General features: G+C 39.2%; 1 protein-coding gene across 1 annotated transcript; it reads right to left on the bottom strand.

The window, feature by feature from the left end:
* Nucleotides 1-1652: 1652 nt before the first annotated feature.
* LOC141909248 (high affinity cationic amino acid transporter 1-like) lies at nucleotides 1653-6165 on the bottom strand. The gene is made up of 8 exons (XM_074799639.1): nucleotides 5886-6165; nucleotides 5297-5527; nucleotides 4915-5123; nucleotides 4263-4618; nucleotides 3823-3947; nucleotides 3058-3718; nucleotides 2551-2678; nucleotides 1653-1813 (listed from the first exon to the last, which is right to left on the bottom strand). Exons 1-8 carry the CDS (start codon nucleotides 6163-6165, stop codon nucleotides 1653-1655), a joined length of 2151 nt encoding a protein of 716 aa, XP_074655740.1.
* Between the last annotated feature and the right edge of the window lie 5887 nt (nucleotides 6166-12052).

The following is a 12052-nucleotide window of genomic DNA, read 5'->3' as shown; positions in this document are numbered from 1 at the left end:
TCTTCATTATTTGACCGCTTTTTAACAACAAGTTCAATTCTTATATCGATTCTTCGCGAATTCAGTTAATTTTGAAGCGGTTAGGAGTCAATCTCTAAAACAGACCCGAGTCGAATCCAAGGGCCATACCAGTTTCGGGAATAAGTCTAAGCGTAAAACGGTTAAGTTCGAATTGTTGTCATCACATCTAAAACATAAAGTGACCAACAGCAACTAAACTTAAAGCTTGGTTAAGCTTGAATTTTCATCGTCACTGAAAACTAATTTGCCAATTATTCAAACCAAGACAAGTTTAACAACTTCTGGGCCCCGACTGTGGGACTGAGTGCTCTTACTCACGCAAGACACAATTACACGATACGTTATGAGAATGACGTTTATTGAGAGAGAGAGGAGGCCTCATACACATAACACAACAACATGGCGCTAGTCGGGATATTAATAAAAGGAAAGGTAATTTATTACAGAGGGGATTTTTTAATTAATCTCGACCGTTAAACATACCGTACACAACACGACTACAAACAAAGACAATTCGTCAAGAGAACTCTCTAGACAGAGTTCAACTTGGCGCAGACGGATTTTACACGTGATCCGTCTCACTACAGAGAATTTATCGGTTCTCTGATTTATCGATCGTACTCGATGACTTACAGGCGCATGACTAAAAAATAGACAGTCAAGGCCCCCGATGTACCGCACCCAACCCTTCCCAAATACGGTACCCATTATTTGGATTTGGGTGGCAAAGAAAGTATGACGGTAATGGGGGTTAATTCAGATTAGTTCCAACACAAAATACCAATGTTTCGTTATCAGAAAGAGAAACCTGGGTCTGGTTTTATGGACTGTTTTATATTTAAATCCGAGGGTTAGTTCAATTAAAAATGCTCTGAGTTAGCCCCGGTTTAAAGCTGTCTATAAACCAGGACCCTAGCGTTAGGCTATGGGGTGGCGGTATATCAGGGGATGGTATATCGGGGGCTGACTGTTGTTCAACGTTCACTTCTCCGGATCAATCAGGTTCATTCTTAATAAGCTACATATTTGAGTCCGAGGATACTTAAATCCACGCAAAGAACACTCAATAATATCTTTAAATCAACCAAAATCGATGGAATCGTCCTAGGTGTCACAGGTCACACAAGGTCATGCGTTTATATTTTACAGTCCTAAAGATCATACATCCGGATACTATTCGCTTTTGCCAATTCGCAAAATAAAATTAACCATTACACGTTGACCATTGATGAAACACTACACGCGTGTATACTGACGATAGTATGCAGAGAATTCCATAATGATGACGAAAAAATAATATAAGTCCGAAAATGTTTTTCCTTGAGCTAGCAGTTTATCAAACATTTCGACTATATTCTCATTTCGGACATCATATCACGTGTTCGTTATTACTGTGGAATTCTCTATTATTACTTAAAAAATCGGAGGTTGTTATTGTGTAGTAGATGTTATTATTAATATGAATAGCCCACGCTAGATACACACGGGATATCGTGATTTCCGTATAGCCAGTCACTGTCTATAAATCCCACGTTAATGAAGTGCCGTAGTCTTAGTTTATCTTCAGCCGCGGGATATGACAATAATACGACTGTTAATTTTAGTTTATGATCTAAAAACAGTCTCAGATCTCATCTTAGATCGTCTGTGATGTCGTCCGGTTTGTCGGATTTGCTACCGCTGATGCTGCTTTTGTGGTGAGTGTTTTTACTCAGTAATTCTAAAACCTCTTCGCGTTCTTTGTAAATCTTTTCGGCCGTTTTCACGCCATACGTGAAATATATTCCAAATCCTGCAGAATAGAATAGAAAGTTGTAAACTGGATGAAAAAAAATAAAATAAAATCAATTTGGAAATTTATTATGCAAGTGACGTCATGCATGTGACGTTTGTTTGCTAACCAGTGCTGGAAACAAAGGATAATCAGGGGAAAGTCGAGTTTCTTTCCTCTAGATCACTTATTGTGTTTGACAACTGATTTGGCGTAATCAAAGAGGAAAAAGCGCCGTGCAAAAAGTAATCTGTAGTCAGACTTCGGGTGCAGTTCCACAGTCGTTGACTCCAATGGAAACAATGGTCATACGCTGTTCGATTGCAACTATACGTGATACCTAGCTGAGCCTTGCCCTTAAATAAACCAGAGACCTCGGCGCCAATTTCTGTAATTGAATCGTTCTAGGACCTAGGTTCTAGCCTGAACTGGTCCTGGAATCTGAGTCTTCTCTTCAAAACTGGGTCCATGAGTCAGTATTATTGAAGTTTGGATAGTTGAAATTACAGTTAAAGTTCGTTACAACGCTGCCATCGTTTTTAATGCTACTGCTCTCTTAACACCAACATTTTTCAGAGAACAAATTTGCACTATCCAACTCAAATTCATTTGAAATACCGTTCTTAAAAAAAGCGGAAACGTTAAAAACCATTCTTTATAACGCTGCCATATTCGTTATAACGGCAAATTTTCTATTCGTCCCAATAGTTCTAAAGGACATCTACTGTATTTTTAGAATTTCTCACATCATGTTTTACCTATAGTCATCCAGACAATGAATCGAACCCAAGTGAACGGGGATAATTTCAACATTAGATACACATTCACGAATAGCGCGCAACACGGAAGAAACGGTAGAGCGGGTGTCATGAAATTACACGTCTTTCTGTAAATCAAAATAGACACAGTCTGAATTAGAACAACGATGACCTTCTCATTCGTAATGACTTCGACGATTAGTAAAATTTTGGTAAGTTACTAATCACAGCCTTCTCGTGCATTCAGCGACCTTTTACGCTTCATTTGTGAATTGAATCTTTAATATCCAGTTTAACAGTCGTGTCTTAAATCGTATTGGAATCAAAATTCGCTCAGACTGGTCTTAAGTTGTTAGATTGGTTAGAGAACCAAAATGATTTTAAACTGGTCTTCAGTGTTGTTAGGATGGGTATTGAACTAAAATGGGCGTAGAAGTTGTTAGATTGGCTATAGAACTGAGATGGTCTAAATTGGTTTTTATGAATCGTTTGTATCCAGTGACTCACCTGCTCACAGGCTGACACCATAAACTGAGCATCAACAGCAAACATATGATAACTAAAGCCGCGATTACGAAATAGATCCACAGAACACCAGAAATCAAAATCTCTTCGCCTAAAACCAGCAATAAACACAACGCCAATATCACGGCTAGATAAACCCAGATAACCCGTGATACGCGATATGAACTGTGATCGGTCGCTACTGTCGAGCGCTTATTATCGAAATACGGCCTCAGACTCTCAAACCAATACGACGCTTTCGAGTCGTCGATGTCTTCATCGTCGTCGCCGAATCGTTCGTATTCGTAACTTCCGGTACTGGCGGTGAAATCGTGCTGATATTGTGACATCATCTCCGGTTCCGGCGATTCGGCGATGTAACCGTTGCTATTTAAACTGTTCTGTTTTAGGGGTGGATCGAAAGGTGTCGGTGGCCTTTCTGTCTCGTATTTCACAACTCGGGTTTTTGCGTCTAGAACTTTTTCCGTGTTGTTGATTACGTCACGGTTTGTGTTGATTACGTCGCGGCTTTCGACGTCTTTTTCTCGGTCGTCGGTTACCGGAAGTGTGGTGGTCGTCACCTGCATCTCGATATCTTCCTCGTGAGGACGATATCTCAGAATCAGTATCGATAATGAAACCATGCTGTACGCTAATAATGTACCTGCAATTATTACCAACGAAAATAATGATTAGTTGTGGTATGTTCTGTAGGGTAGTAGGTACTCAGGCTGAGTTGTGCTAAGTTGTGGTAGGTACTATACAAACCTATTGACATCATTTCAATCAACGCTTTCAAGCCAATTATTAGCGACAATAAAGCCGCCATGACACCGGAAATGATCGTAGCTACGAGTGGGGTTTTAGTTGACGGCGTAATTTTAGACAAAAACCTGGAAAAACAGACACAAAAATATGTACAGTTTACTCATAGCTTTCACTCAGGTCCTTTATTACTTCAATGAAGAAACAACAGTAGGCGTGAAATTAAGACTCAACAAGAAGAACTCAAAAAGATATTTTCGCTTTATTTCGTCAATAGTTGGCAACTAACAGCTGACAAATTTTGGGTTAATTTCTAAATTCGTGACTGGACTATGAGTAGTTACATATCCTCGCTTGTCACTGTTCGGTATAAAAGCCTCTCACGGCGGTAGCTCGTTGGAACCCTGGCAAGCAAGGATGTAGTATTCAGTACATGTACATACGTGAATAGGACACCGTCTGATCCCATCGCGTAGATGATTCTGGGCATCGGAAAAGCCGAACCTAGAAGCGAAACGATCAATCCACACAGCGCCCCTCCGGTCACAACATATTCCGCCCCTGGTACGTGACGTTGTTTGAACACCGAAATCAGCGCCGAATTCGTAACGACGTCGAAATACGGAACCATCAACGTCACGATTACGCTTACGGTAACGTAAACGGTCAGACATATGACTAGCGTTAAGACGACGGCTATCGGGATAACGCGTCCAGCGTTACGCGTCTCCTCGCCGGTTGTGGCTAACAGATCGAACCCGATAAACGCGTAGAAACAAGTGGCAGCTCCGCTAAATACCTGTTCAAATACAGAAAAAAAAACAAATCTATTTCAGTTTCAATAAAGTTTCATTTGAATAATCATCACCTTTTTAGAAATAAAAGTCTTAAAAAGAATAGTTTATAAAAAAAAACTTTTATTTCTTTTTTGTATGTAAAAGAAATTCAATGACTAGGTTTTATAGACTGATATTATATTTATATTATATTTTTCTTATCATTCGATGAATCGTACGTAATTGAATATTCATAGATTTTTAAGTGTCTTCATTATCTACAGCAAAAGAAAAGGATTGTAAAAAAATTCGAGTATACCCCGGACATCCCGTATGGAAGGAAGCCATGTTGCCACCACATACTCGGCACCGCATAAAACGCCCCCGTTACTATGGCGAACACCCAAACCACCAAATTGATGACGTTCAACGCATTATTGAACTTCACAGATGATTTGACTCCCATGGCTAGAACAGCGGTCATCATTAGACCAATACCGAATGCGATGAAATCCGGATATGCGCGACCTGAAACGATAAAACAATTTCCATTTACTCATACAAGTGAAAAGTGCATTCGATTCTAACTGAAAAATGGATGATATTGAGTAACTACCAGCGAACCTAGCGGATCGTCAATTGCCATGAGCGGAATCCTCGATCACCGCAGTAGCCGTTTGAGTTTACCCGTTAAGACTTACCTATAACAGGGAATGTATGCTGTGTCATATACTCGGCTATTTTACCGTTAGATAACGTATTAATTAAAGCACTAATTCCTATAGCTCCGCTAGCTGTTCCGATCATATATTCCAGTATTAGATTCCAACCAGTCACAAACGCGATCAACTCTCCAACCGTCACGTAACTGTAAACATACGCCCCTCCAGCCGTCTTGGGTACCCTGCACCCGAACTCGGCATAACAGATCCCTGAAAATAATACAGGATACTAGAACGGATCTTTTGGCGCAGTGTCATTGTCGTTCGTATTGCTATCGAAAACGTCTATCGTAAAATCACAAAAGCATTATAATTTAACTTCACGGAAAATCCGCCAGATGGGATAAATCAATCAAGATACCTTTTAGACCCACAGAAAACTACAAATTATTTTTCTAACGCCTTTCAACATATTTAGAAACGACTGTTTATTTTGAGGTTTTGGGTTAATGATTCGAATATCATGTAAGAGATCTTTCGCCCTCTTCAGGAGTTCCTGTGAACTAAGCAAGTCTGCGAATCTACAAGAAATTTCCCCAAAGATTGTTGTCTATCAAAAAAATCTTACCAGACAAAAACGAAGCGAATCCACCAATCAGAAAAGAGAGTACTACACCGGGTCCAGCGATATCCTTAGCAACGAATCCGACAACAATATACATACCGGAACCCAAACAACTTCCGGTTCCTAACATCACCAAATCGAATAAATTCAAACATTTGTCCAATTTTTCGCCCTCGTTTTTCTGCAGAATGTGATCAGCCTCTTCTGGAACTATCAATTTTCTACGGTTGGCGATGGTCGAAAAAAGCGACCGCAGCGCCCTCAATTGGGACGATAAGCACATAGTTTCGACGTACGCGCGTTCACCGTTGAAAAACTGTTGTGTAAAATATCCTCAATTCCTGCAAAATATTAAAATTAATAAGATATTTTATTCTATCGTTAGTATCTCTTGATCCGGTTCAACTGTCATGAGTTAGATTTGAGTTAACAGTCTTAAACACATGCTATCTTTGCTAATGTCTATTTCGACTTGACTTGACTGGACATCGGGTGACCAAGCACAGTCAGTTTTGGTGGTACATACCTGATATAGGTCTTTCAAGGACCAGAAAGGGCTGGCAGTTGAACTAAAACATCGATCTTTAATCCATTTTACACTGTATTGAATTATTGCAAAAAAAAAGTATCTTTTGGGCAATCCGCAATCAAGTCAAGTTGAAATAGACCTTAGTCTTTTTACTCGATTGCCTTTTACCTACGTTTCTTACCCTAATATTAGTTTTTTATTTTGTGATTATTGTAAACTAATGTCACAGCTGCACTATAAAGAAAAATACATTAATGAAATTATCATCATCATGAAATGGAACTCACAACACTGTTAGAACTGGATCCTGATGTGATGTGCTGTGCAGTCACCCATTCAATAACTATGCGAGATTTTTAAAAAAAGAAATATTCTGCACGCGTTTCTAGATAAGTGTTTGTATGAGAACAGTTTCAATGAAAAACTTCACCTTCATATATCAGTCAATTAAAGGCCACTTAATCATGAAATATCATTGAAATATCATTATATCACTTATACAACATATCTTCAGTTCACTTGAAGCCATATGTTATAATGTACGTACAACACATCAACCTACAATAGTACGATGTATTTTACTAAAAAGTATACGTGTATCTTCTCACCTGACGGATGGATATTTCAACTTTTGATCTCTCGTTCGTTTTCAAAAAATCTTTTAATTTGTACAATGTGATTTTTATTTTCTATCATTCGTGTTTCCGAATTGAAAGACTTTGATTATCCCCGCTTCGTATCACAGGCAGAATTCCCAAAGCAAAAGATATCTATATATGGAATGAAAAATTTGAACAGATTGAAACCTGACAGATCAGGGGCCCCTGTTTCACAGGTTAAGCCATTCATCAGATGAGCAGACACCACAATACCGATGACGCTATGTCGTTCTGGACCCAGTTCCACAGTTATTAGTTAAGTTTGATTCTAGAGCGCCGGGTATGAAGTGTTTTTTCTGTACATCCTTTGAAGAAATCCTAAGTCCGCCCTGATTAGTTAAGTTTGACTGTTAGAGTTGAATTAACTCATTTTCATTTCAATGATTCTACAGTAAAGTCTTTAACGAGAACCGTGTGAAACTTGTCAAATGGGCACCAAATCCTTGATCTTCGGTCACTCATATTCGCAGAGCTGAGGACTGGCGAGCTAGTAGCCGAGCTCTAAATGTGATATCTTTCATGGCTATCACGTATCTGTATCATATAGTACAAATAGAATGCATGGAGAGAGGAGGAGAAGAGAGAAAGAGAGAGGAGAGAGAATGAGGGATATTATGAATAATTTACTGGTTTTACACGTTGTGAAGTGTTTGCCTATTGATGTTTCTCTGTATAGGTGTGGGTTATATGAACTACTGTTATAGCGACGTCAATATCGGCTGCAACAAACTAACAGTTTCCCATCATTCAACGCGAGCTCTGTCGTCTGTCATATCGCTATGTCATAATAATGCGTTATGTCGTAATAATTGATAGAGAAACAGTTTTCGCTCTAAATGAATATCATGTACCATGTGCCGATAATAAAAAATTAATATAAAACCAAATGTTTTATTCAGCGGGTATTTTCATGCTTCGGATCGTGTTTCAGGCGTGGAAAAGCCTAGGGCACGGGTTTATGATTGATCATCTCAAGATACAATATATTTTGGTAAAATCTATTCTCGTGTAAGACTAAATCCCGGATTTAATTGAACCCACACAGCTATAGAACTTCGGGCCTAGAGCCACAACTGTGGAACTTGGCCGAGGGTCAAATTAAACTCGCACAACCGTGGAACTAGGTCCAGAGTCAATTCAAACCCACACAACTGTGGAATTTGGTCCAGAGTCAGATTATACCCACACAACTGTAGACTGATTCCAGAACGACGTCGGTCTATTTCTGTTTTACGTTTTATTTATTCATTAACAGTAATCTGGAAAATGAATCCCTTGTCGATTAGAAATCATATACACAATCATACATATTTATTGATAACCGTATCGGTGCATATGGACGACGTGTATTACGTTGATGTGTGTATGGAAATAGAAACCACACCGTCAATTTTTAATGTCAATTCCTCCCAATGGTTTTTAGCAATATGCATTAACACTCGCGCTCGACAACGAACAAGAACCGCACATGAACTTCTAGTATATGATATGTTTTTCTGGTTTGCGGGGGCTGCGCGGGATGGAAAGATTGATATGTGCAAGTGCCGATAGAATCCGATATTTCCGCTGACTGTTCGGTGTTCGTCGCGGGACAGATAGGCAAATATCACTAGTCTCCGGACCTGAATACTAATTGCAGTCAAATCCAGACAAATGTATATACATCGCCGAAGCATGAAATCTCGTGAAGCCCGTGGTGACTACTGGCTGCGGAGGATTACAGTATTATAGAATTAGAGGATTACCGTATTTCGGCCCCTTGTCAATTTAGGGTACGTGGGTTCGAGTCCTGGTGGTGGCAGTCATTCTTTTCACTCTTATTCTCTGGGGCATCTCGACCATAATAGGGAAAAAAGAAGAAATGAATTTGAAAATGTTCGCTAAGTGCCGATAAAAATAACCTGAGTGGCCTGAATTTTTTTGGCCAATTAGTTATCATTCTGAAATATATTTAATTCAAAACCACCAAATCCAAAACTTGCGTGGATGATTTCTATTGATTACACACTATAATCAATTACATATCTATCTGAACTCTTTTGTTTTTTTTTTAATTGTTTTTTACAGTGATTTTAAGAAAGTATAGTAACATAATGTGTTTATTTCATTCATATTTCCTTGTTTAAAACTCAACTTTTAAAATCTGCATTTAGCGCGCAGAATATAGATCCCACACGCGAGCCGGAAAAATGTGCTCAGCAACGGGAGCTGTGGCAAGCGGGTATGCATTGTATATACAACCATATTTAATACATATCTGCACCATACATTTACAAGCGACTTTTCGTCATCTTTGTCAAATCTATTTGAATATAATGCAGTGCAAAGCGCGCTCAGTCCCCAGTTCCGAGTTAACCCCCGGGTTAAGTGTAATACCTAACTGTAAAGCCGGCCCACTTAAGCCTCGGCTTATGGTTGCCCATACATAGCTCACAGGGGTGCGACTCACTAATCTTTTCTCTCGATTTCATAATGTTCACACTTTAATCGAAATTTCTTATTTGAGTCGCTAATTGAGTCGTTAATTTCAGTGCTAAATGTGCCCACTTAGGCGTGAATACTAAAAATGGCGACCGAGTCGCTTTGATGGTGCTAGAACGCCGCGCAACCCGGCACAAACTGCGAGTAATCGATATCTAAAGTGCCGACACAGAAATATAAAAACCGTATAAAACGATGAACGGTGAACAATCCGTATATTAATTAATATACGCGGGGTAAATAGTTTTAAAACGCTTTGTGATCCATGAGCGTTTTTCTGGCTAATGCATCTCTCGTTTCCGCGAAATGGCAATTAGTATCAGGCGAGGCCCGGATGTGAAACACCTACCCTGGCAAGCGCGCGTAGGCGGCGGCGGTTTTATGTATCGCAGTTTGAATTGATTTCGACGTTTTGTTCTGTCGTTACGTGTTGACTAATTTATCTGATGGATGCTGCTGCTGCTGCTGCGGCTGCTGCTGCCTGATGCTCGGGGAGAGAGAAATGTTTAAATTATAAATTTGTACGAGTCAATATAATAATATTATAGGATTGTACAGTATAGCGATTGTGTCAGATGGTCTGTTTCGCTGGTTGTCTCCCACGGGTACCAGGCAAACACGACATCGACTTTTAGCGTTAATTTCACTCACGGTTTCATCATCATTTCATCATTTAGAATGTAACGCGTTAGGCCATGTAATACATATATGAGAGAGGAGTTGGGGGTGGGGAGAACGAAATTGGGATAAAAGAGATGAGAGAGGCCCGGGGAAGTGAGAAGAGACTGAAGGGAGAGGCAGAGGAGGTGAGAGGGAGAACCCGGGAGAGAGTGGTAAGAGAGAGTGGAGGCAGAGTGGGGAGAGAAGGGGATGGAGAAAGCCTGTATCAGTCTAGTATTACGTACATATTAGGCTAATATGTGATTTCAGTCTATTTTCCCATAATAAGTATTTATATAGTTTTCTCGATTCGGTTCAGTATTTTTCTCATTAAACGTGTACATAATATACATGTATATTAGTTGTTTGGTCAATTTGCGATCACTTTGTGGAAAGTAGAATACGTAATAATATAGAGACTATATTTGTCTATGAAAATTGTTCGTAATTGTGTTTATAATGACGTACAGTAAGGAGCTCTAGGTGTAAAACTTTTCTCATGTTATAAACATACGTGAAATTTATCTTGTAAACAGTTCGCTTGTACAAAACCAAAAGCCCTTTTGTTGGTTTTTTGCCTATTTAAAATACTTACCAACCTTAACTTTATATATTTGTATTGGTTAGAATATTTTTCGAATATGTTTCCATAAACGAGGTCTTTTGAGTGGCTAAAAAATTATTTTGGAAAATAAGCCTTGATTAAAAAGAGACTGATGATCTTTTTAAATTGCTTTTAATCTTTTTGAATTGTGCATTTAGTGGGTTCAGATCATCTCTTCTCCGCGTCGAAGTGTACGGGCTATTCGGCTATTTTACTATGATAGAATGTACAGGATATTGTACGTAAGTGAATGCTATTACCGGTCAGCACACCTGAGTGGTCGCCCCACTATGTTTACTGGTCCCAAAGCAAATAATCGAAGTAATGAAGTAAATATAGTTAAGTAATTTTCCCAGGTTCGCGTTTATCTTTATACGAATATCATGAATTATTGTTTCGTTAATCCCTACGTCTCCATTTCATTGAAAAAATAAACAACAACAATTTTCTCCTGTGAAATAAGTGAATACATGTATCCTAAAGCATTCGCTAGATTCGGATTCTTAATCAAATTACAATAATTCCAAAATTCTTACTTCCAGAAAGTGAATTCTTCGTTTCTACGATTATTATAATTTTACTAACAATTAACTTGATGAATAAACTTATTAACTCACCAATTGATCCTTAGATTTAATCCGCACAATAATTCTCGAGATAATCCGTTAATCCGTTCGTTTCTGCCTGTGCGTTTATGATCAGACAAATTGATAGCCACCGAATTTATGATCCTAACGGGTCAACGAAACATTAACCTGTTCCGTACTGCCGCTGTGGTTGGTGCTGCTGGTGCCGCTGCTGCTGATGCTTCTGTCCGAGACGCTGAATAATTAAGTTTTCATTAAATAATGAACGCTTCTCTCAAATTGCAGCAGAACCGTCGCAACGCCGGCGACGAGTTCATCGTTTCATACAATAACCTCCAATTATCATCCAATAGTCTGCTTGTCAAAACCAGAGACTCTATCGCGACTGGGAGAGGGGATGCGCGCGCGCGCGAGCCAGCTCACGAAATCATCGCCGATTCGTATGACGATTATTTGAGTTGAGAGACGTTCCCTTCCACCCTATTCCAAATCCAGCTTCCATGACTGTTATTTATTCAATTAAAGAAAACCCGATGATTATGAAGAAAAACTAAGAGATCAGTGGCTATTTGAGAGCCGAGAGAACGGTGCTGTTTCGACATTTTCCAACTAAGAGAGTTATGACGTTTTAGAGTTGGAGTCGAAACGTC

The sequence above is a fragment of the Tubulanus polymorphus genome, chromosome 7 (genome assembly GCF_964204645.1).
Source record: "Tubulanus polymorphus chromosome 7, tnTubPoly1.2, whole genome shotgun sequence".
NCBI lineage: Eukaryota > Metazoa > Nemertea > Palaeonemertea > Tubulaniformes > Tubulanidae > Tubulanus > Tubulanus polymorphus.
This window is presented reverse-complemented; position numbering and strand designations above follow the sequence as displayed.